At 32.2% G+C, this 27297-nt stretch overlaps 2 protein-coding genes and 1 long non-coding RNA gene across 4 annotated transcripts; 2 read left to right on the forward strand and 1 right to left on the reverse strand.

Moving 5' to 3' along the window:
• Positions 1-1414: 1414 nt before the first annotated feature.
• Positions 1415-23132, forward strand: LOC127704994 (uncharacterized). 2 transcript variants are annotated; one of them, XM_052209240.1, is made up of 7 exons: positions 1440-1724; positions 2417-2728; positions 3055-3354; positions 4211-4431; positions 10855-10969; positions 20882-20953; positions 21874-23132. In XM_052209240.1, exons 1-7 carry the CDS (start codon positions 1523-1525, stop codon positions 23130-23132), a joined length of 2481 nt encoding a protein of 826 aa, XP_052065200.1. In that variant the 5' UTR covers positions 1440-1522. The 2 variants fall into 2 exon arrangements, with proteins under 2 accessions (XP_052065201.1, XP_052065200.1); XM_052209241.1 differs by lacking the exons at positions 20882-20953; positions 21874-23132 and having other exon boundaries at positions 1415-1724; positions 10855-11357.
• Positions 12667-15206, reverse strand: LOC127705016 (uncharacterized). The gene is made up of 3 exons (XR_007983610.1): positions 14970-15206; positions 13646-13755; positions 12667-12786 (listed from the first exon to the last, which is right to left on the reverse strand). It is a non-coding gene; the product is annotated as an uncharacterized LOC127705016 (long non-coding RNA).
• Positions 23133-23214: 82 nt separating the features above from the next.
• LOC127705003 (ankyrin repeat and KH domain-containing protein mask-like) lies at positions 23215-26506 on the forward strand. The gene has a single exon (XM_052209251.1). It carries the CDS (start codon positions 23215-23217, stop codon positions 24355-24357), a length of 1143 nt encoding a protein of 380 aa, XP_052065211.1. The 3' UTR covers positions 24358-26506.
• The last annotated feature ends 791 nt before the right edge of the window (positions 26507-27297 follow it).

A 27297-nucleotide genomic window follows, 5' to 3' on the forward strand; every position in this document is an offset into this window, starting at 1 on the left:
ACACTTGTCAAAAACAAGAAGATCAAAGAAGCCAAATTATTTAATTTCACATTCAGATAGAGTGATGATGTTCTTTCCATTAACAATCCAAACTTTTCTAATTTGGGTTCCATTAATATATCCCCTAGAACTATAAATTCAAGTAACAACAGACATATCTTCCTCCGCCTCATCTTTATACTTATACCTCGAATTTGACATGAGCGGTCATCTCAGTACCAGAATCTATGATTAACGAGACGATTCTAATTTTGAAATTATCAATTTCTCCAACCTTATCAGCATTATACTAACCTCCCCTGCATATGGGATATACAACTTGTTCGATCTTCAAGAGCTTGCATCTGCTACTCAGACTATACAAAACGTCACCAGTAGCTTTGCAGCAGAAATTTGATGAACCAGGGTTATGTTAAAGAACATCCCTCCATTGTGTTATTGTGCTATGGTCATTTTGTTGTATTCTTGTCTTTCATATTTGCTTATTTGCTTTGTCTACAAAGTGTCTATATGCCATTTTGTGTTTTCTTTGTTTACATAGCTGTTTGTTTTTTCTGGTGTTTAAGATTATAACAAATTGTTGACTGCTGTACTCCAATTTTTTTACATTTTTATTTATTATAGATATAAGAAGATGTGTTATGAGTGCCAATGAGACAACTCTCCGTCCAAGTCACAATTTGTAAAAGTAAACCATTATAGATCAAAGTACGGCCTTCAACAAAGAGCCTTGGCTCACACCGCACAGCAAGCTATAAAGGGCCCCAAAAATGACTTGTGTAAAACCATTGAAACAGGAAAACGAACGGTCTAATCTATATAAAAAACGAGAAACACTTATGAACCACATCAACACCACATCAACAAAAAACAACCACTGAACATCAGGTTCCTGACGTAGGGCAGGTGCAAACAAATGCAGCGGGTTTAAATGTTTTAATAGGCGCCAGCCTTCACTCTAACCTGAAACAATAGTGTAGCATCACAACACAGAGAGACACACTATAAAATATCAATTGAAATGGCTTAACGCAATCAAAAGACATATTAACAAAAACAAGTATGTCTGTTTATTCTGTTCACACATTGCTGTCAGTCAATATAATTTAATTTTATGCGACTGTCATACAAGTAAAAGATTTCTACATAAGGAAATGCCTGTACCAAGTCAGGAATATGACAGTTGTTTTGAATTCGTTTGATGTGTTTGAGCTTCTGATTTTGGCATTTGATAAGAGACTTTCCGTTTTGAATTTTCATTGGAGGTCGGTATATTTGTTATTCCATTTTTTTCCACATAATTGCGAAAATGTATGAATAATATTGAATTCTCGTCATAAAAGTCATCTAGTACATTTTGAAAAAAAATATTAAAAAAATATCAAACTATTATTCAATTAGAATTTGAGTGCGTGAATATGACATCTAAAGTTCGCATTATTATCCATTCTACTAGTTTCAAGATACAAATTAAACATCATTTCTATTATGTTACAGAAAACGACTTCTATATGTTACAAGCATGGCTTCAAGAAAGGGTCGAAAAGAGAGGGAATACTACTTAAAAATTGTATATATATTGTTTCAAAGAGTCCCGCGAGTTCTCGAGAAACATATCGAGAGAAAACATAACATCGAACTTCTTGTTGCTATTGAGAAAACGGAGGAAGATCTAAAAAAAGTTTTAACAATAGAGGAATGGAATCATATATTTCATATTAAAAGTAAACAAAACATTGGTTTTTTTTTACAGTTTAAGGTTGTATACTTTGTTTAAGGGATATAAGTATTAAAATCAGTATTGCACTTCAAAACTAAGTTTTATTAGAGCTTTTTCAGCATTTATATGAAAGAGGACTAAGTTATTTTATGTTTCTTAAAAGTTTAGACTATATTGATGAAAATGGATGACACAAAAGTACAAATGACTTCAGAGATAAGGCCCTTAACTAAGTCTATAACCTTAACATGCTTCAATTTATTTTGTTTCCTAATCAATTGTCATGATTTCTGTCACTGCATCAAGTGTCATACGATATTTCCACACTCATTAAAGTAACAAATTAAAGTAGTTTGCTTAGGTTAAGGCTATATGCATAATATGTGAACAGAAAATTTATAGACAATAAAGTATAATTGCATCATGCAAATTCCAACTTATTTGTTTCTGGCTTTTACTTAATATGTGAAAGCTCAGCAATTAATCGCCATACTACATACATAGAAATACATTGCAAAGTAAAAGGTACGATTATAAATCCTGATTTTAAATTATTTATCATTAAACTTTTAAGGAACAACTCAAACAAACCATGGATAGTCGTCTCATTGTCAATCATACCACATCTTCTTATGTTTATTTAAACGGTATTATATATTATGCTATTTTTGTTATTGTATCACTTATGTTTTTAAGGTATCTACAAGCATCAGTTATATCCTTATTACGATGGTATTTTGTTGAACGCAACACTTGATACATCTGTCATGGATTTTTTAATAAAAGAGGGAGTATTGACACTGGAAGACAGTGACAAAGTAGGTATATGCGCAGGTCAGACAGAGAAGAACAAATTTATATTAGATAGAATGATGGACCAATCAGAAAATGCATGCGATCTTTTTCTAAAGGCTTTACAAAGAGACCATACAAATTTTGCAGAGATTTGCATGAAAATCAACACACAGGAAGTTGATCTGGTTCAACTGGAGGAAAACCAAGAAATTGGTAAAGAATTTACTTTCTTATTTGTCTTTTTTCATGTCCTGTTTTTTTTTTTTTTTCTTTTTTTTTAACATTTTTTAATTAATTTCTTTTAAATGAACTAGATTTTGTGTTCGAATTAAGCTCACCTGTCACATTTGATCTGGTATCTATGTGCTATTGACGTAACTTATAGTATTCAGTGGGAGCAACTCCCTCATTTTTATTTTAGAAATGAGTTAACCTATCATTGTTATCCAATTTTGACAAAAACGCACCAATGTTTCATTATGATAGAGTGCTTTCAAATCTGTTGTAAAAATGGTGATTATCAATGTATTTATTCACAGGTCACAACTTGATTCGTATTAGAAAGAACTATTATATGTTAGTACGGGAACTGTCTAATACCTCTGGTATCATTGATCATTTAATAGAGGTTGAAGTTCTTAATACCGATGATATGCAAGAAATCATGTCTATTGATGTACAATCTGAAATGAACAGGAAGTTAATTTCAAAGATTAGAACAGCAAAAGGTTACTCGGAGTTCCTCGTTGCTTTGCATGAGGACGAAGTGAGTTCAGTGGTGGCTGATATCATAGAACGCACACCTGTAAAAGAGGAGGACATTGCGCGTTATAAACCAAGTAAGCAAAATGTTAAATCACAAAAATACTGAACTCCGAGGAAAATTCAAAACGGAAAGTCCCTAATCAAATGGCAAAATCAAAAGCATAAACACATCAAACGAATGAATAACAACTGTCATATTCTTGACTTGGTACAGAAATTTTCGTATGTAGAAAATGGTGAATTGAACCTGGTTTTATAGCGCTAAACCTCTCACTTGTATGACAGCCGCATCAAATTCCATTATATTGACAACGATGCGTGAATAAAACAAACAAAACAATTTCTACGTTATTGAAAAGATTTAATTTAATTGCCAATGTAGTCCGCAGGACTTCTCCATAACATATGGAATCATGATTATCAGGAACGTCTCTATGGTAAAACAGTTCGATATATCATTTGTCAGTGAAATTGAAGAGTGTTTGGCAGTTCAATTACATTTGATAAGGAAAAAGAAATGTATTGCTTCAAAGTGCTAGAAATATCAGGATAGGTGGCGAATAATTACTCCCAATCAATTAACACAAGACATATATTTGAACAATAGCCTTAATCAAATCAGTTTAAAATATATCAATCAGCACATGACAACATCAATTTCAGGTTAAATAACATTAACGGTACCAATTTTACCAGTCCAGATGCCAATTTCAAAAATAAATGTCTCTATAATTGCTTGTGTGTTTTTTTTAGATCTTTTTCGAATTTCAATTTGTGATTGACACTTTTGTGTACATTTTTTAAACAATTTGCACATCCTCCTAATTTTTTGGTTCTTATAAGAAATGTTGTAGCCTTCTTCAAATGTGTTATCATTTACGGAAATATTTGTCTTTCGAAATAAACAAAACTTTCACTTTTTTCTGTAAGCTCCTCAATATCAGAGTATTGGAACCAGTTTAGGATTATCCATCATGATATCATTATGTGCAACTTTTGACAAAGTGACCATACCAAAGGCTGGGCCAATCAAAGAAGATAAAAGAATTCAGGCAGACCTGAAACGATTGACCGTACACATGCAATTCATTATTGAAGAAGAGGAAATTAACGAGGCAACGTACAATCATCTGGCTAGTGAGTTGAATAAAGTAAGTGTCTGCATTATCATATAATATTTATCATTATCTTAGCGTTAACATTACTTCAATTATTTTTCGGTAACTATGATCATAAATTGCCTTTTAGCAACGGAACAACAAGAAAATCTCTATGCGCCAAAGAAAGGAACATCTTTAACTTTTTAATCGTTTAAAAATAGGTAAGCATAATTTCGATGGGCACTAGAGTTTCGATTTCTTACTGGTGAATAAATTTGTTAGATTGTGAATTAAAAAAAAAGACCCTGTCCATTTTCTCTTTTGTTTTTTTTTTTTATTTCTGGTCAAATTGTTCATCGTCAGATATAAAATAGAGGCAAAGTAGTTTGCCGGTTTCAGTTCTCATATAATTCAATAAGAAAACACAAATCAAAGTAAAATAGGTCAAATTTAGGTAATAGCATGATCTCCAAAAGTAGTGAAACCGGGTACGTCAACAGAATGAAACATTCCTGCTATATATGCATCACCCTCCGTCCCTACCCACACTCAAAATGTAGCAATCAAGAAAAGGACTCAATCGGTCAGAAATCAAAAGACGCAGATTCATCGTATCGGTCAACCCATTAGTGATAGTGAAAACACTTGAGTAGTGTTTGTTTCATTCGTATTGCCTCATAACTCTCTAACCAGTATGTATGTAGTATGTTTATTGATGATAAATGTAGTCCATATAATGAAAACACCCATGAGGTAACGCATTATTTGGTAGTTATAAACGCCATACGATGAATAATATGGTCTGTTACCGCTAAGAAATAGAAAGTTGACAATCGGAAATTTGAATGCATTACCTTTTTGTTTTTCTTTGTTGATATATTTGTTTGTTTTATAGTGAATTAGGATTATAACACGATGTTGACTGATGTTCCCCTATTTTTGACATTTTTACATATTATGTCTATTTGTTTCGTTCACACATTGTTGTCAATAAAATGGAATTGTATGCGACTGTCATGCAAGTGAGGGGTTTAGCTAGCTATAAAACCATGCCTAATCCACAATTTTCTAAATAAGGCAATGCCTGTACCAAGTCAGGAACATGATAGTTGTTTTTCAGTCGTTTGATGTGTTTGAACTTTTGATTTTGCTATTTGATAAGGGACTTTCCGATTTGAAATTTCCTTAGAGTTCGGTATTTTTGTTATTTTACTTTTCATAGATTCTAGATTGATGAGGTCTATCTGTGTTAATATCAATGAATAGATCAAGAAATGAAGTAGACCTTCTATTTTTGCAAAAATATCCATAGTCCTAACTTAACTAGGGTAAATAATATGCAAGGCTGCAGCATTCACTAAAGTGTGGGTTATTGAATGACAGGAAACAATCTGTTAATTCTTTGTCAAATAAGTACAAAAACAAGTCAGCCTTAATGGGTGCACAATTAGTTTCGATTTAAATACAGACTGTCTGTTGAAATATCAATTTACAAAACAGAACAAATATATGTTGTCCAAATTCAAACTTTTTGATGATATCATATGCGGTATGTTTGTTATTGGAATAATTGTTGTTCTTCACAAACTTAAATTTTTCATATCAGAAAGCATGGAATTTGTGTCTACGATCCATATTTGTAGGAAAAGCACTGTTAAATGAGAAGATGTAGTCAATATTACCATAAAGTGTGAGGAAAAGTAGTGTAGAGGTAGAGTGTAGAAAAATCAAAAGCTTTGATTTCATTACAGAATTGTAAAGTTTGTGTGTAAAGATTATGGAGTTGGTCTTGAAAAAATGATGAATCCACATCTGGAGGGATACACCTCATCACAAATTGAATGAAGGCCATCTTTTATTGTAGAAAGAATAGTAGTAATAAGTTTAAAAAGATGTTACGTCGAACATCTAAACCGGAAGGGGCATGTTACGTCGTAGATTTTGACCGTATTCTAAATGCATGACAAAACAGCGTTGATCCATTAGATAAAGTGTCAAGTTAAAGTTCATCTTAACCGATTTTCTGGCGTAAATATTAACTGCTTCATTTGTAACCAGAAGTTCTTCTTCCAGTTGACTGGCTTAAGAATTCGATAGAAAAGTTGTGCCTGTTAGCGATGACAAGGTAATACGTTATACATGTAGCATGACTAGTAGACATATATTTGCATGTGAACGATTTACAAGAGCAACTTCGAGATTTGGAGTTTTCATCCCTGTAGTCAAGGCCTATAATACCCTCTCGGTTTCGGTTAACATGGGTTTGGGGGTAAGTTATATAAATGACAGGTGTAGTTTTACCTTATTGTATGTATTAAGGTTTCATTTTATGTATCTGTAATTTTTTTTTTAATATATTGCTTTAACCATTTAAAAGTTAGCATAAAAAAATAAAAAAAAAAAAACCTTTCTACATTATTCTACTTAAAAAATACGTTTCTTATCAATTATGGAAGTAAGTGTAATTGTTTCAATAGCCTATGTTTCGCAATATCCATAATTAAGCAACCACTCTGTGAAGAATTTGTATCAAAAACTGAATTGTGTGTCTCTTATCAAATTGCACATTCAGATTTTATTAAATACATACGTCATCAGTTATGCCTATGCTTCCGTAAGGAATCTCTGTTCATAATTCTCGAATCCAAAATTTATCTTTTTATGAGCGATTTGACAAAAAAGGATATGTGGTAGGATCGTGAAAGAGACAACTATTAACCAAATCAAGTGTAAGTAAGAAAATATATGTCACTGTATGGCATTCAACAATGAGAATATCTAATACCGTATAGTACAAAATGTAAGCTATAAAATGCCCCGACATGATAAATTGAATAAAATTCTAACTTGACGTTCTTCAAACGCTTTGAGTACACACCCGTGGTAAAATATGAATATATTGTTTGGGCTGTTCCAATCGTACTCCCGCGTCATATGTTTTTTTATGAATGAGCTACCCGACGTCATAGAACGATGACGTAAGAATATAAGCATTTTACGGGAAAATACACACTTGTGAAACCGAAAATCATCACAACAAGGAAACGTAAACAAACGATGAAAAAATGTGTTATATAAACCATTTGTTGTATACATATAAGTACAATTATCATTTAGATTCATACAAACCTATCTAAATATGTCATTGTAAATAGTTTAAGCATGTCATTTATTCAGTTTGCTCCGGTCTTTTACGTCAATTTAATAGTGCGTTTATTCATGGGAACGGCAAATAATGCCTTCATCTAGAGCGCTTCGATCCAAAACAATTGCCGTATTTATCCTATTAGAATCGAAATAATTCATGGGGGCTTGAATATATCGTGATTTTACCACGGGTTGTCCCTTTATGCCGATATTTTACCCCTCGCTATCGCTCAGGGTAAAATATTTGTCATAAAGGGCCAACCCGTGGTAAAATCACGATATTTTCAAGCCCCCATGAATTATTTCTTAAACAAACTTATTCAATCGGGAAAACAAATTTATTAATATGCAACATACCACCTCACATCCCAACTCCTTTGTTCTAACAAGGGTGATCTGAGTCGGATCACCCCTACCAGATCACCGTAACTTGAGTTTCTTTTTTCCGCATGCTTTCTTTTGTTTCTGTAACATTTTGGCGGGAATGTCAAACACACAATAAAACTTGTTTATGCGGAATAAATACTAACTTTCCAAATTTATGTAGAAATAATCCACTAAATTTCCAGTGTCTATGCGGGGAATCGAACTCAAGACCTTAAGAATATGAAGCCATTTAAACATTGTACTAGGGGCTCATAAAAGGTATATACTATATAGTAATATATAAAGTATATTATGATTATTGTATGGCACTCTGAACTAGATGAAACGTAAATGTTTTTTCATATAGTCTAGAAGAGCTGGAATGTAAAATAGTTATCCCACTCGATCGACTTGGTGTGTCAGTATAACTATTACTGATCTCGGACAGGCACATATAGGATGCACTATTGTAAATATAGACCATGCAACTTTCCATAGGAACTCCCTTTGCGGCTAAAGCTGTGCCACTTTTACTATGTAGTTTCGTAAAAAATCATATCCTAAAACGAAAAGTTGATATGCACTACTTCTTTATTCAAAGGTCAAAACATAGGGCTGTGCGGCATATTTTCAACATTTATATGACCGAACTTCTAAGAGTTTAAAATTATACTAAAATTCTGTACTATCCCTACCTCCACTTTGGGTGTCCCTCAGAATTCAATTATCGCCGCTACCATCTGTTTTTATACTGGTAACATTCCCAGGTTATTTCTCTAAGAGATGAAACATAGAGATCATATCTGGGAACCAGTACGTAAACAAAATCAAATATCTATGAATATTATATATCTCCCCATAAGAGGCGTGGCTTGTAGAAAAGCTGTATTTACAAAGTGCAATCTATAGAAAGTAACGGGGTTAAACCATATTCCACTCTAATCTTGAACAGTTTTGTCGTAACATCAAATAAAAATATACTACAAAAATCTGTAGAAAAGGGCTATAATCATCAGATAGACACGAAGCACTTAAACAAGCAAAACGATAAGAGACCCAAAGTTCCAAAGTTCCAACCTAGAAGTACTCGCAGCAACTCACAGTTACTGGAAGCAAGTTAAAAGCCAAATAAAGCTTTGTCCGTGGTAATGTCTGTCAATCTATACTTTTTTGTCATTATATATTTATTATTAAAGAAAACTGAGTGCCAAACGAGTTTAACTTCAAAATATATACAACAAGAAATGATTGTAACAGGATGCTGTTACGAAGTCTCCCAAACGAAGCTCCCATAATTCGTCATTCCGAGGCCTGACATTGGGCAAAGTCCAGTAAAACTTGGTTTGGTCCAGTAAAGTGATATTCATTAGTGACGCCTTGGGACTGACCCTGTAATTCATTCAAATCTTCGTGAACAGGAATATATATGGTTTAGGGTGGGGAACCATTTATAACATATTTGAACAAATTCAAGTGACAGGGGGTGGGGATGACCCCTTGGGTCTTACCCTTTATACTATTCAAATTAACTTGGCATGACAAACCAGAATATATATGGTTTAGGGGTGGGGATCTCGACCATTTACAAGATATTCGAACATTGGGGTGGGGGAAACCCTTGGGGAACTCTCCTAGTTATCATTCAAATCTTTGTGACATGATGAACAGGAATATATATGGTTTAGGGGTGGGGAGCTCGACCATTTACATGATATTAAAACACTGGGGGTGGGGGGAAACCCCTGTGGACTGACACTATATATCATTCAAACCTTCATGACATGACGAACAGGAATATATATGGTTTAGGGGTGGGGATCTCGACCATTAACAAGATATTTGAATATATTCAAATGACAGGGGGTGGGGATGACCCCTTGGGTCTTACCGTGTATATCATTTAAATCATCTTGGCATTGCAAACCAGCATATATATGGTTTAGGGGTGGGGATCTTAACCACTTAACAAGATATAAGAACTTTATCAAATGGAAGGGAGTGGGGTAATCCCTGGGGACTTACCTTTTATTTCATTTAATGTGCTTCATCATTTAGAACATTTTCAATTATAAAAATTGTGTCTATCACTCATTGTTTTCAAGTTATAATCATTTAAAAATTAAAAATAATAAAATCCCATAGGGTTCTATAGTAAACCCCTCCTTCCTTTTTGTCCCTCAAAGTATCCTTTATTAACCCCATTGCACAAACAAAACCCTGATTGCACCACTAGACATGTTAGTCTAACATATTGTGGAAACCCTAAGTTAATCTGACAAGCGGTTTTTGGAGAACGGGTGCGGACAAGTTCAAATTTAAAAGCGGCGGAAGAAGAAGAGGAAGAAAAATAATAATAATAAGAAGAACTGAACAAAACAATAAGTCTTCCCAAACTTCGTTTGGGAGACTTAATAAATGCAACGTTTTAGAACCAGTTCGTTTTTATTTTGGAAAGGGGGGCACCACTAAGGATGTATAGTCTGCATTATCATATTTTGAAGTTAACTTTAGATCTCTGTAAAGAATTTACAAAAATTTACAAAAAGAAATTACTGAAGAAAATGGGCTTATCAAAAACTATATTCCCAATAAAACAGACAATGCAATGGAAAAAAAGAAAAATAACTGAAAAATAAACAAAACAAGTCAACAAAACAATACCCAAACAGCCAACGGTTGGCACTACGAGACCCGCTCCCTCTTTCAATCTCGCTGGAGTTTATGAAAAAAATGGATAAATTATACCAAACATGTCATTTAGTTTCATTTATGATAATATATTTAAAGTACACTGAATTTACAATGAATGGTATTCCGCTTATTTGAAATTTCACCGACCTTCCTTCTTTGATGGTCAGACATTTTGTTTCGATTTGATATGACCGTAAAGCCGCTTGTAATTTACGAACGAAATCACTTTCAATATATGGTATCCTTTAAATTTTTTTTTTATTAATGTAGATTATTCAAAGACTTGGTGGTGAAGACGTCACACAAAGTTGCGACGAATATTTTAAGTCATTATCTTGCGGACATGAGATGAACTGTATATTGAACAAAATAAAAAAACAAAAGCGTAATTTTAAGTGTAACTAAGATATTGTCAGTATTTTAAGGCATCAAGCTTGCGTCAAAAAAAGACGTGAAACAGAAGTAATACAAGCTGTGTTACAGTACTTGCAACCTTAGGCGTTACTATTTTAGCGATCAATCAGCGGTCATCGATCAGTCACCAATCAGTCAAGTTCGCGTCAACCTCACGTCACCAATCCGTCAGATTTATGGTAAAAATATTTGACTGATCGGACGGATCGGACGGATAGGACCGATCGACCTTTCTGACGGATTGAACTCTACTACGTCATATGATAAACTAATACAAATTACGGAATCTTAGTTTCGTTTCATTTAATTAATGGCGCCACGGAAAATACGAAACGTTCAAGTACAAAAGATCAACATTTTTTTTAGTGATTATTCAGCAAAGTTTTAAGAATTAAAAAAAAAAGAAATATTCAGATAACACTGATTTTAAATATTATTATAACAGAATGGTGATTTTCGTTTTTATTTTGGTTATATCCCAGCAAACACAAAAACATCTATAAAATGTTTTTAAAATGTTGTGTCTAATGTCATGAAAATATCACAAATAAACGTGAGAAAAACATTAAATGTATGGTAGAAAATATATCACTAAAACGTTTTCTAATAAATTTTCTAAAATATTTGCATAATATAATTAAAATGTTGTAAAGAAATATCATGATAATGTGAAAAACAATGGCGTATAAAACATTTTGATAATCTTTTAAAAAATATTTTCTAGAAATATTTTCTGAACGTTTGAAAAACATGAATATCGAATAATGTTATAAAAATGTTTTTTGGATGTTTTCTTGCAACTGAGACTGTGCCTAAAAAATGTTTTCAAAATGTTTTAAGAAGATGTTTTTTGTTGATATCTAGATCATATCAATATAAAAATTTCTGTACTTTTGATTGAGTTTCCTGCTTTTTTAAATAACAAATCATTAGTTAAATTAACTTATACACAGTGATTAATTCTATATACAAACAAGAATAAATCAGTTGTTTTGCTAAGCAAATGAAATTCACAATTCAAAGTATCTAAAAACAAGAAGTATCTTCAAATTTTGACACATCCAAAATGGCAGACACAACTCATCATGGTCAAGCCACTTACCAAATATAAAGTCATTCTGTTCATCAGCATTACTAATTAAAGTAATAAACAATTTGAGAACATTCAACATTTTGAAATACAATGTATAAGCAAACAGGAAACAGGTGCCAGATACAAAAATGTTCACACATCACAGTTCATCACTATCAAGCAGCTCATTAAATATGAACTCATCTTTATCAGCAGTTTTGGGAAAAACAGTGATGAAAATATTTGTTGGACAAAATCCGACAAATATAGGTGGACAGATGACAGACAGTGCAAGAAAGCCCACATTCCAACCACAATGGTATAATGTTTAGTTTTTCACTCTCAACTTTTATTACCTATCTTATACACATCATGCATATGTCAACCTGAACATGCATGACATATATCCCATTGGACATTATGCAAACATTATACACATTTTTAAGTTCAAGTTACATTGACTAAAACTTGTGTCACAAATTCAGATTTTTCAATACAACTTCTCTTTCTAAACTAAAACGCTACACTTCTAATAGGGTTACATCTTAAGTCAATAATCATTGATAATTGGCTGAAGAGATGAGAACAAAACACCATTTTACATCAACTATTTGATTTATTTAAGAATACATTGAAAGTGTCAATCAATTGTCTTATTCAAAATCACTTGGAATGTCTTGTAGTGTCTTATATCTTTTTCTTGCTGTGCCATGCTTCTGAAAAAAAATTAATCTTACATTCATATATAAACTTCTTGCACATTCCTTTATTATAGAACGATTCACGTTGCCTGAAGGATATACATCCCCTCCCCTTTAAAGTTTTGAAACAAATAACGATGATAGTCTGTCGGAAGGGGACGATAAATGGCTGACCGTGTTAAGAGAGAGCAATTTGCCACGCTGAACTTCATTTAGTTATTAAAAAAAAAACACATAAAAAACTTTAGACTAGATATGTGTCCAGTCAAGAGTCTTATTTCATTATACTCGTTGATTGTTGTCTATCGTATTTTTTTTCTGTTATTGTTTTGTATAAATCAGGCTGTTGTTTTTCTTGTTTTTTTTTAGTTTTCATAAAATGCACTGTATCAAGTAGGGGCCTGCTAAATAATGTCATTAAACATCTTATTGTCCTTTTTAAGTGTTAAACTCTGTATGTAGAGTGACATAGTTTATAACTTGTCATTTGTATCTAAGGGCATATGATACAGTCCTAGAAGTATACTATAGGCACATAATAACTTATCGAAGTGTTACCCATTGTTTTCGCAATGATGATAATAATATAACTTAACTTCCGAGAAACACACAGATGTCATTAAATGAGTTGTTTATATGTATTTGAAATACTTCAGAGGAAAGCTAATGTGTTGTTTATGAAAGCACACTGTTGGACTAAAAGATTGATTTAAATAAACAACGTGTTTCTATTTTGTCACAAAAAAAATAATTTATTCAAATATCCAGATATCTTTTCTGTATTGTATGCCCTTAATCTTGAATGTAATGCATTGTTTATGCTAAATATTTGAATTAATTATGGAATAACAGTAATTCTGTATAAAATTCTTACTTCAAAAAGAAATTCTCCTGAAAGGTTGTAGACATTCCATAGAACCTGCGCCACTTCCAAATTGTAAACCTGCATATTGAACTTGTCCTTTGTGGCTTTTCTTTTAGCTCCTGTTAAAAAATTAAAGATACATTGTATGTACATTGTGTGTATGAAGCAATAAATATAATTTTAAGCAACAGTTTATATTATCTTGCTTGTACTGAAGTCTTACATAGTCTTTGTAATGTTCATTCAGCTGTTAAGGGAAATTTAATTTACTGTTTTGCAAATACATACATACACTGATTTTACTAGAAAAAAAAATCTCCATATTCAAATGGTGCTTATATTAGTGTTATTGTAACTTGTTTGTGTGCCTCGGAACAAGGTATTGAGTCATGCTTGTTGCAATAGTTGTTGTTGGTTTAAGTCTGTCAAATTTCTTTTTCATAATGTGTATTTAATGTAGGCAGTTAGTTGTTTTGTTTCAATTATGTTGAGAAAAATTTAACATTTTTTTGTCAAGGCTTCAAGGTGGACTATATGGCTTTGGTTTTCTCAGTTTTGAAAGCAGTACAGTGACCCTAGGCTTCCAAAACGGTCATGAGTGACCTATAATTTCTTTTATCTAAGTCATTTAAATTCTGGTGGATATCTGTCTCATACACCTTATCGCTATTTCAGTATTTGGAAATCTGTCCCGCTTGAACTTTTTACGTCAGCATACGTCATACAATAATACACTTGATCGCTATTCCCGCTTGACCCGAGAATCTATCCTGCTTGAACTTTTGACCTCAAACAACAATCACTTTTCCATTGTGGCATCAGATATTTTTTATGATGACGTCAAAATTTAACGGGAACTTGTGAAGGTTGTGTGATGTCCAGTAATTGCGGACAAATAGCAATAAGGTGTATTACTTTCAATTGTGGAATCAAATATTTTCTAATATGACGTCAACATTTTACGGGAACTTTTGTGATGTCCATGGCCAGTAGTGGCAGACAAATAGTGATAAGGTGTATTGGCAATCAGACACACAAGCCACATATCCTTATAATTTTTTTATATCAATGAACAAATTCATAATTTGTGTACGTAGATGCTTGAACAGTGGCGGATTTAGGGGCCCCGACCCCCTTATAGAGCTACTTATAAGATAAATGTATAGACTATTTACAAGTATCACTCCAAACGTTTGCTTGCCTTGGGCAGGGGCCCCCCTTTTTTCAAAACCTTGATCCGCACCTCCAGAAACAGATGTAATTTGGTTCCGATTATGATTGAACACACACAATGAATGCACAAGTTTCATCTTAACAGATTAATCATTCTTACCAAGTGAGTATATATCGCGTAACAAACAACTTTCTTGGCTCTCTTTGTTGATATCCTGTCTTCGTTTCGAAATTGAAATTTCAAAATCATTTCCGGTGATAAAACAAAAGTCGATTCCGGAAAAGGTCGGTTTTCCGTAAGGCATATAAACGATACGAAAATTGAACTTAGTACAGTTACAGTTTTCATTTCTTAATTTCTAAAATATACACGAACGAAATGAATAAACATTAAAGAAACGTGATTGTTTATTAATACATTATTGCTTAGTTTAATGTTGACTCTTTTGAATTTAAATATAAGAAGAAATAAAATCTGACTTCAAGGATCTTCAAGATATCAATTAAGGATTTCAACCATGCATAGTATCTTGCTTGTCATGATATTGATGAAATGTAGTACTATATCTTATCCTGAAAAAAAACGAGCTAATTCCACAAAACGTTGTTTGTGGGGTTTTGATTAAAATTTAAATAAAATGTTATTTTTATATCCGTAAAATGTTGAATAAAATATCAGTAAGACTATTAAGTAATGTGTATGTCAGAATATTTTATAGAAAACATTTAGCTGATATTTTTCAGATGTTTTATGTAAAACATTTTAATTTTACGTTATAAAACATTTTATGCAAATAGCAAAACTATATTTTCTGTAAAACATTTTTTTGCAGAATGTTTTTTGGATATTTGGAAAATATTTACTTTAAATGTTGTTAAAATATAAAATACCAATTGAAGAAACTATTATTTTTTTATATTATAAAATATCTACGGGATATTTTAGAACAATGTTTGAGAACATGAATAAAAGATATTAGCAAATAATATTTTGTTAATGTTGTAAAAACATTTTACTTAAATGTTAGAAATAAAACATTTCAAAAACAATAAAATAAACATTTTTTTTTATATTTAAATGATATCTTATTGAAATATTTTGTGAGAGACGTCCATATGACATTTAAAAAATGTTTTTAAAATGTTGTGTGTTTGCTGGGATATTTCATACCCGAACAGTGCTAAAACGATTTTTTATCGCGATTGGGATTTTGTTCCCTGAAAATGCTCTGGAAAATGAAAAGACATGATCATTTTTTGACAATTTCGATGTATTATTTTTTATATTTTTATAATCTTAAAATTCTTATGAAAAAACGTATCTGGAGGCCTTTAAAATAACTAGTTACAAATAACATTGCTGAATTTTTTATAAAAAAATAGAAATATTGGTAATTTGTTAGAGTTTAAACAACGTGAATGACTTTTAGTATCTGTCCTCTGATATTCGTTTAATGTTGTGAAATACAACCCATTTTGCAATTGACGTTGCATTATTTCTTAATAAAAGAAGAAACATTTGCATTTTTTAGCTACGCATACAAAAATTTAGTATCTTTTCCTTGAAATTCAGCATAATTTATGCATATTTATCCTTAAATTATTCACATTTTATACAAAATTACTTATCTAAAGGCATTTATAATGTCTGATTGCAAGTGACGTTGCATTATTCCTCATATATAAGAAGAAATATAGGCATTTGTAAGCAACGCAAACAAAAATTTTGTATTTTTTCCCTGAATTTCAGCATAATTTATGAAAAACAACCAATCCTGATGTACAAAAAGTACTGAAATCAAATGGCGGTTCATAATTTCCTTCAAAATAAAGGAATTATTGCATTCCTATTCAACACAAGCAAAAGTTTAAACCTTATGTATTTAAAATTCTCATAAAAAATCTTACATGTATCTTGAGGCCTTTTAAATAATTAGTTACAAATAACAAAATACCAAAAGAAGAAAAATTGGTAATTTTAAACAATGCAAACAACATTTTAGTATATTTTCTCTGATATTCTTTTAATTGTATGAAAAACAACCAATCCTGAACAACAAAAAGTACAAAAATCCAATGGCGGTCAATAGATTCCATTAAAATAAAGAAATGATAGCATTCTTATTCAACAAAAACAAAAGTTAATGCATATTTATCCTTCAATAATTCACATTTTATACAAAATTGCTTATCTTAAGGCATTTATAATGACTGATTGCAAGTGATGTTGCAATATTTCTGAAATAAAAGAAGAAATATTTGCATTTTTAAGCAACACAAACAAAAATTTTAGTATCCTTTCCCTGAAATTCACCATAATTTATAAAAACAACCAATCCTGATGTACAAAAAGTACTGAAATGAAATGGCGGTTCATTATTTCTATCAAAATTCAACACAAACAAAAGTTTAAGTATTATTCTCCTTGCATTATCAGATTTCTTATAAAAAACTGATCTCGAAGCCTTTAAAATAACTAGTTTCAAATAAAATTCATTAAAAGAAGAAAAATTATTAATTTTATACATTGCGAACAACATTTTAGTATATTTTCTCTTATATTCTTTTAATTAAATGAAAAAAAAACAATCCTGAACTACAAAAAGTACAAAAATCCAATGGCAGTCAATAATTTCCATTAAAATAAAAAAAAAATTGCATTCTTATTCAACAAAAACAAAAGTTTATGCTTATATATCCTTATATTATTCACATCTTATACAAATGTACAAATATAAATGCATTTATAATGTCTGATTGCATTTGAGGTTGCTTTATTTCTGATATAAAAGAAAAAATGTTTGCATTTTTATTAAACACGAAAAAAAATTTAGTACTGTATCTTTTCCCTAAAAGTTAGCATATTTTATGAAAAACAATCAATCCTGATGTACAAAAAATACTGAAATCTAATGGAATTTCGTAATTTCTATCAAAATAAAGAAATTATTACATTCGTATTCACCGTATTCAACACAAAAAAAGTTGAAGTATTTTTCCCCTTACAATTTGAAATGAAGTATGAAACTCTTATAAAAAAAGTCGTTCCTTGAGGCCTTTTGATTTTAAATAAAACATACCACGTTCTAGTACAAGAGAATATATAGTAATACATATAATGCTTGAAAAGTAATTTATATATTTATGATATTACAACCAGTTGATTAAAAATTAACGAGTAAAGGTGTCTTCGTAGAGGTCCGCGTTTATCTAATGTAAATACTGTGGAGTTCGTTTTACATGAGAATTTTAATTATATACATATCCGTCAGATCCGTGCATATAATAACTTTTCTGATCGATCGCTGACCGTTGTCAAGGTAACTCTCACATAGCTTATTTGACGTATCTGACGGATTATATGGGTCATCGATCACCGATCAGTCATCGATCAGTCAAACATCCGTCACCGATCATTCACCGATCAGTCAAGTTCACGTCAAACAGTAACGCCTAAGGTTGCAAGTACTGTACTTATGAGCTTATCTTTTTTTTTCATGTACGGATCGGACAGATAAAAATATATAATAATTAAAAAAATTATGTGAAACGAACTCCGCGATATTAACATGCGGTAAACGCGGACTTCGACAAAGACACCTTTCCCGATGAATAGTATTCAAATTTGTCGCAATGACAAATACAAAAAGTATAAAAATTACCTTTGAACGCATTATCTGATTATTCCATTAATTGTATTTGTATTTGTCTGCTAAATAAATAACATAAGTGTTTGTGTTGAATAAGAGTTCAATTCTGACTTCATTATAAAAGAAAATATATACTGTCATTGTTTAAGTACTTTTTAACATAAAATATGTTAAATATAAGAGAAAATATACTAAAGTTTAGTTTGCATTGTTCAAAAGGCAATAGTTCATCTTTTTATTGAAATTATTGCACCATTATTTGCAGTTAGTCATTTTAATGCCTCTTGATGAGTTTTTTTTTTTGGGGTATATAAAATGTGAAAACTATATGGATAAAGATACTTGAACTTTTGTTTCTGTTGAATGAGAGTGTATTTATTTTATTAGAATTCATTAATCATCATTGGATATTTCTATTTTTCAACATCGGGATGGGTTGTTCTTAGAATATAATGAGTATGAAATAAAATATACTTTATGTATTTTTTGCATTTTTTTAAGTGTCCATATTTTTTTGTTTTATTGAAAACCATGCACCGAAATTGGCAATATTTAACTGTTTGATTTTCTGCACTTTAGCAGATTTTAGCTATCGAGATATATAAACGCTCAATAGGATTGATGCACAATTTTCAAATAAACTTTGATTAAATGAAACGAAACAAACATTTCGAAATTTATAAAAGTCCAACATGTGACGTAGAAGAATCCAATCCGACAGAAAGGCCAATCCGTCCGGTCCATCCGATTAGTCCGACCAATTAAATATTCTTATTATAAGCCTTAAGGATTGGTGACTGCAAACTGATCGCTCAAATAGTAGCGCCTACGTTTGCAAGTTCTGTATCACCATCCCAGAAGGCAGTATTTCTGTGTTGACATGAATTACCTTTGATATGGTCATATCTATAAATTAACGGTTTACAAAACTTTAAATTGTTCAAAATATAATGAAGTATACCAGGAATACATATCGATCACCTCAGCTGTTGTTTTTTTTCGCAAAACCTTTCAGAATTTTAGGTCCTCAATGCTCTTTAACCTCGTACTTGTTTTTGCCTTTAAACATTTTTGATCCGATTGTCACTGGTGAGTATTTTATTGCAGACGAAACGAACGTCTGGGGTACACATTTATAAGCCATGGAATTTTTGGTGAGTCTGTTTACCCCTGCAAGAGTCAATACGCTGAAGCAATAAGCTTATTAATTGTTATTGTCATAATATAATTATTTAAAGGGGCATTAGCTGTCAAAATCATGTTCACCGATTTGACTCAAATTCTAATATCTGATTTATAACATACTAAAACGTATATCCAAATTACAATAAGTCTGAAATAAACAGTTAACAATGCATTTACCCGATAATATATATCAGAATTTCGTGTGTATTTTAGTCTAGACGCCATCTAATTAACTATCGAGATGACCTCCGGAGATTGCCGACGGTCAACTAACCCAATATTAACATACACATAAATATAAATAGATAGCGACCTCGTGCAATTTGGTTTTTCTATGTCTGTTTGATTTCATGTTATAGGTTAAACAAATAAGTTAATTATCGTTTTTACCTATACAAGAATGATTTTTTGTGGATCGATTCAGTCAACGAAATGGTTCACCTTTGTTTCACTTTCAATGTTGACATGCTTTTCCTTTTAATGGCTGAACCCGACTAATGCATGCATAACCAATTTCTAGGTAATGGGTTAAATTGAAGGTCACATGAATACGGATCCAATGAGGTCGAATTTGCACTTGCAATTGAATAATTCATCAGCGATGTTTCTTTGCTTAGTTTGACAACATTGAACCAAATTGGCTGCTAAAAGCGAATTATTATCTCATTGTTTCACTTTTATTAGTGATTGAACCAAACTAAATCATATTCAATTTTTTTTGTTTTTCATATCTCGTAGCTAATGCCCTTTTACAGTATTATTATCATTAAGTGAAGTAACTTGTTATTGATTCATCAACAACGCGTTTACAAAACATGCTCACATGATTTATAAGTATCGAGTTTACAAAACATGCTCACATGATTTATAAGTATCGAGTTTACAAAACATGCTCACATAATTTATAAGTATCGACTTTACAAAACATGCTCACATGATTTACAAGTGTCGAGTTTACAAAAATGCTCACATGATTCATAAGTATCGAGTTAAGGCAATTTTGAAGTTTTCAATGTTCATCAATTTCGTATTTGAATTGGACCTTGAACTATTTTTATTAGATCTACATTGATGAGTTTTAGCAGACAAAACACTCGTCTGACATACCAAATTATATATAAGGTAGGTTTAATTATTTTAAGGCGATAATTTTTCACGAAAATCACAAAATTAGGTTAATGACGTCTATTTATTTGCAAAATATATGTTATACTAAATGCTCATTTATTTATTTTAGGAAAAGAAAGCATTGAAAGAGAAATTATAAGAGAAATAGAGATCGAAATGAAAATTCCGAAAAATGTCCGAGGTATGATAAATGTACATTGTGTTTGTTGAATTTTCTTATGCATTGAAGTTTTGGAAAAATATGAACGGTAATCGAAATGACGACATTGTATAACAAATGTGTATGTTTTTTTTTTTATATTTACGGCCGATCCAAAATAATTTAAACCTTTTTTTCAACTCTAAATACTCCAACTTTACATTGATGTGACAAAAAAATGTCAATGAATATGAAACAATGTTCAGTCATTTTAAAATACCTCAATAATTTCCATAGAATTGATTTAATATTTCTTTTGAGTCTTTTATTATAAAATTAAGAACGGAAATGGGGAATGTTTCAAAGAGACAACAACCTGACCATAGAGCAGACAACAGCCAAAGGCCACCAATGGGTCTTCAATGCAGCGAGAAACTCCCGCATCCGGAGGCGTCCTTCAGCTGGCCCCTAAACAAATATGTATACTAGTTCAGTGATAATGGACGTCATACTAAACTCCAAATTATACACAAGAAACTAAAATTAAAAATGATACAAGACTAACAAAGGCCAGAGGCTCCTGACTTGGGACAGGCGCAAAAATGCTGCGGGGTTAAACATGTTTTTTGAGATCTCAACCCTCCCCCTATACCTCTAGCCAATGTAGAAAAAAAACAAACGTTCAACAGTACGCACAGTAAAACTCAGTTTAAGAGAAGTCCGAGTCCGATGTCAGAATAGGAAACAAAAAAAAATAAACAAAATGACAATAATACATAAATAACAACAGACTACTAGCAGTTACTGACATGCCAGCTCCAGACCTCAATTAAACTGATTGAAAGATTATGTCTTCGTCATATGAATATCAGGCACAATCCCTCCTGTTAAGGGTTTAGTATTATACCGTCATAAAATATATGAGAAGAACATAACCCGTGTCATGTATATGTATATTATAGAACGGCATAACGCATTGATAACCCAGTGGGAAAGAAACGATGAAGTTTTTTCTGTTACTCGTGCAACAGGAAAAATCATGCAAATTGTTCAAGAAAATAGCCATACAACAATTGTCGGTAGTCCAGGGTCAGGACAAACTTCCATTTCACGGCATGTAGCACTGGAACTAAAACAGAAAGAGGAGTATCATATTGTTCCTGTCGACAGTGTCAAGGAGATATTAGCGTATGGAAACGTTAACTCGAGACAAGTATTTGTTCATGACGATATTTTAGGTGTTTATGGTGTTGATGTGAACAATGAAAACAAATTAGACTCAAGATGCAAGGCTATTGTCAACCTAATGGAGACAAGCGGTTCAAAACTCGTCATGACATGCAGGAAAGCTGTTTTCAATTCCGTAAAACTTACAGCGTCGCTAGTTTCAAAAGATGCGTTTGATATAGATCGAGAAGAGAACAAGTTGACAAGAGAAGATAAAGAGGGGATTCTTAAAGCTCATTGCAGCAAACACAATGTTAACCCTGACATGTATGATTCGTTATTTCTTGAATCAGCTTTTATCATGTTTCCATTATTATGCGAGTTGTTTGCTAACCAGAAAAAATATCAACAGATCGGCTCTCGATTCTTCACTCATCCGTATGAGTGTTTAATAGACCAATTAAAGAAACTTCAAGAAAGAAGCACACGACAGAAGGGACAAACTGAGGGATATTACTATGCAGCGTTGGTTATGTGCATGATAAATGGTGGTAAACTTTCAACGGACAATTTCCCTGACCCTGTCATCAAAGGAGACGTTTATGAACAGTGTGAATTGGATCAGGGAACCTCTAAGTATACTATTCTGAGAGCATTAGAAGAATTGGAAGGCACATACACTGTAAATTCTGGTAAACAGTTATCGTTCATTCACGATACTATATTCGAAGTAATTGCTTATCATCATGGGACGAAGTATCCGAATCAAATATTAAAATATTTGTCAACCAGTTATATAACAAATATGGTCACCGTAGGAGAAGCCCATAATGCTCTTTGTATTCTCCTGCAAGAACATGATTATCATTTATTAGCAGAGAGAATATACAAAGACATACAGAGCATAGAACTGAATCACGTTTTTAGAAATCCAGCTTTAATGCACATTGCTTTTTTCAAAGTTTTCAAACAAATGTTACAAAACAAACCATATAATGAACTAAAAAATCTTTTTCCACAATCAAGACGAAACGAATTGTACAAATATTGTTGACCAGGGCGAAAAGCTGTTCATAGAATCAAACATAAAAGACGAGTTTCTAATTACGTCATTGACATGAAGCCAAGATACTCTAATGAACAAAATAATTCAAAAAGATAATTCGGTCGTATACCATATTAAGGTAATTAGTTGGGTAGTATTTTATGGACACGAGCTTCTGTTACGGTACTTATTACATCTTGCTTCGACACAAAATGATTCACCGTGCAAAATATTCGATGAAACCAGAAGTGAACAAACTAGACTTCTCACTTTAGGATGTTGCAGTGGGGACTTAGACACATTAAAGATAGTACTGGAAAATGTAGAACATGAATGTCTTAATGCCACATTGTTGCAGAACAAGGAGGATTTTGAAACAAAAGACAAAAATAGACATCGATGCAAAACACCCCTCACTGCCGCTTGCTTGCATGTGGGTGTAGCACCTACATGCATTTCGAAGCTCATAAAGATGGGGTCTAATTTGCATAAAATGGATGAGTCGGGACATGTGCCCGTATTCAATGCTGCATTTTCACGTAATAGAGATGTCTTAAAGGCTTTACTAGATGCAAATGCTGACATTAATTATGGTAATAATGGGGACTCTTCTCCATTGTTCACAGCAACATCTTTGAACCACCTCGATGCAGTTAAAATTTTAATAGAATTCGGTGCCTCCGTGAAGAAAGGTAAAAGTGACAATACGACGCCTCTTTTCAGAGCGACAGAGAGAGGCAATCTAGAAATTGCAAGATTTCTCGTTGAAAAGGGGGCGGACGTGAACCTATGTGATAACTTGAAAAGATCACCACTACATGGAGCTTCAAGGCGACGATTTCGCAATATTGACTTTAAAGTCATACAAGAACAACATTGCCAAGTTGTGAAACTACTCTTGAACAATGGCGCTAGAGTTAACGCAACAGACAAATACAATCGATCGCCATTATTCCTTGCATCCAAGAAAGGTTACTATGAACTCGTAGATGTTCTCTTGCAGCATGATGCTGACCCTAATATTGTCGATTCATTTCGGAGATCTCCTCGCTTTGTAGCATCACAGAATGAACACACAAATATCGTTAATTTGTTGTTGAAGTATGGTGCTTATAGATATCTCATGCCAACATGGAGCTACCAACTCCGGAAAATTGCATTGCACTCATTTTATGTATTTGTATTAGTATTACAGTCGTATTGTGTCTTGTGTGTGCCAGTTTGGTTAACTTAGCATATATATCTGTACCCAATTGATGCTATCTTTACATTCAAACTAGTGAAGTTCTTCATGTTTAACATAAATAGACTTCCAGATCTTTTTATCTAAAAATCCATAATCGAGTATTCGAGTTGGATTCTACTAAAAATTAAAAAAAGACATCGTGACTTCACATTATAATTTCATGTACATGCAACCGTTACTAAATGAAGGTTTTGATTGGGTTTACAGAATAGAGAATAAAGTACCAATACTACAGAATAATGTGCCAAAAAATAATGGATACAGATAAATAGGCCACAAAAAATAAAGAATAGAGAATAAGTGGTGCTAAAATATGAAGATTGGAGAATAATTGCTTAAAAAAAGGAATGAATACAGAATCGAAGAACCCCATCCCCCCCCCTCCCCCAATCCAGACCCTCCTCCATAAATCTTATCAAAGAACACGTGTATCTACTAAAATAAGCTCGAAGTACTGGAACAGAAATGCAGAACAAAATGAGCATGACGTTTTACATAGAATATTATATAATATTACCAATGAGACAACTGTCAACCAGAGACTTTGATCATCTTAGAAATTGTAATTAACGGAATCGAAATGCCAATCTGAAAAAACAATATGAAAGCAGTTTATAACGATTGTTTGACATTTATTTTTCATAAAAATAAAATGTCAGCCTAAAAGTAGATCGGAAGGACATGTATTAGATTTGTTTCTCAATTATCAAAATTATAATCACGTAATAGATCCTTAGACGCGTTTTCGAAATAAATCTGCAAATTTTGGTAATTTTCTTATAGTTTTTAGACCATCAAATATAGATCACACGCAAGTACCAACTGAACAAGATACCACAATGTTTGCGGTTACCTATATATAAGATGCTTACATCCACGTCAGATAGACTATGAAAAATAATTGACTCATTTGCAATCATACCACATCTTCATGTTTTTTTAATATTTTGTAAATAAAAAAGTCTTTCATGGAATTTTGTTCTTCCATGCGCACTATATTTCCACCTAACAAACGTGTGTGAATAAATGCTTATTTTGTCCTGTTTGTATAACATTTGAATTTTGCTATCTTTTAACTGTAAATATTCTTAAATATTCATACTATTTAAAAGACATTACAGTTTCAGCTTTGCATAATTAACAATTATATTGAAGATATAAGCCCCTGATTTTGTATTTACATAATTTTCTTAGGCCGCAAAAGTGCCCTCAGCGTGCCTCCTTATTCATCTTATCGTAAAATGAGTTGCTGTAAATCGATGAATGCGGGTTACAATGGTGAATAAAATGGCTGGGCGCAGCTTGATACGACCACTGAGGTCTAACCCTGAACAGTTGGGGCAAGTATGAACACTACGTGCAAGTTTGATACAGCTCTGGTTTTGGATTGTGATTATATATTTGACATAGCATAGGGTTCTGACACAGAATGAATGTGGTCGAAGAACTGAAAAAATTAAAATTGGACTTTTACCTATCAAGTCCCAATTTCTTAAATCTAAATACATGGTTAGATTCGGGTTATCATAGAACCCTAAGAATTTAATGTTGGATGAAATCAAACAAACTTTAATTTTGGACAACACTGTGGTCAAATTTGATAACAGGGCCCTGAAAATCCAAAATCTAAATACAAAGATAGATTTAGCACATTAAAGAACGTCATATAGTCAGTTTTTGGACTTCCATTTGGACAGATTCAGCATATCCAAGTATACAAAGAAATTAATATAGGAGTAAGATCATGATTGGTTCAAACTGGCCCTAAGAATTTGATGTTTTATTTTTAAATCAGGCCAAAATACTACAAATTTCAAATAGAAATGGTTGCGATGTAACTATTAATACAAGGTCATTTTTTTTTTGACACATCACATTGAAAATGAGGAATAAATTATCCCTCTAGTATGCCTTATTTGTGTGGAAACGTCAGTTTTTTGTAAGATCAATATTTCTAACAGTTTTTTACATAATTGACTTTGAACGCTATCCCTAATCCAGAATGTTTTATGTCTAGGGATTGAATATCCTGATTGGCAACTTTTGGCTACTGAACATTTTGGATCCTAGGTGGCGGCCAAGGGTGGTGAAAATTATAGGATGTACAGGCAGCTAAAATATGTCGCGTCTCAAATTCCAGTAGTTGTGCATGTGTCAAACACTGCGAAAAGTTAAAGCTAGTATTTATAATTAAAAATGTATTGCAAGTTACATTGAAATTATAAATGCTACTGTCTGGGTACATTTTGACACTATTACCCACAGATTAGGCACAATTTGTTGAATATTCAATTTTCACTCCGGGGGGGGGGGGGATTTAAGTTTTGTACTTTTTCTAGTTGCCTTTTATCAACTATTTATTGTTAAACGTACAAATTGAATAGGTAAAAAATAATACAATTAATTTAGTGTACATCATATATATACTAGTTAAGGTGGCACGGTAGTATTTCCTGGCCCATAGGGATAATGATAGCCTTTTGAGAATTTTCACCACTTTCTAACACTGCCCAAAATTCTACATACACAATCTGAAGTATTTTCAATATAATATTCAGAAATGAATGATCGTTTACTTTTTTTGCTATCTTTTTGAACCTCAGATACCACTTTTTGTTTTTATGTTTTTTATCATGCAGTGAATATAAAATTAAAAAAACTTCTCAAATTTTTTTTCTTCACCTGTACAGTTGGGTGCAGACCAAGCATTACATAAAGTAAACGCAAGTTAACGCCGCGTGCACATATTTCGTTAGTTAACTTCAATTTTTGCGTTTACTAGTAAACGCGCGTTTACTATAATTACGTTAACGCGGTCAAAATGGAAATTTCTAATGTCTACCCAAGTAAACGGGCGTTTACTATGTGTCCGTTTAGTCAGTAGTAAACGGGCGTTTACTTCAGATTTCACAAGTTTATTTTTACGTG

This window comes from Mytilus californianus, unplaced genomic scaffold (assembly GCF_021869535.1).
Source record: "Mytilus californianus isolate M0D057914Y unplaced genomic scaffold, xbMytCali1.0.p SCAF_6, whole genome shotgun sequence".
In the NCBI taxonomy this organism is placed as follows: domain Eukaryota; kingdom Metazoa; phylum Mollusca; class Bivalvia; order Mytilida; family Mytilidae; genus Mytilus; species Mytilus californianus.

Coding starts and splice junctions, on each gene's coding strand:
- LOC127704994 (XM_052209240.1), top strand. CDS start 1,523: ATGGCTTCAAGAAAGGGTCGAAAAGAGAGGGAATACTACTTAAAAATT. Junction 2,729..3,054: donor GGAGGAAAACCAAGAAATTG/GTAAAGAATTTA, acceptor ATTTATTCACAG/GTCACAACTTGATTCGTATT. Junction 4,432..10,854: donor TGGCTAGTGAGTTGAATAAA/GTAAGTGTCTGC, acceptor TTATTAATGTAG/ATTATTCAAAGACTTGGTGG.
- LOC127705003 (XM_052209251.1), top strand. CDS start 23,215: ATGAACAAAATAATTCAAAAAGATAATTCGGTCGTATACCATATTAAG.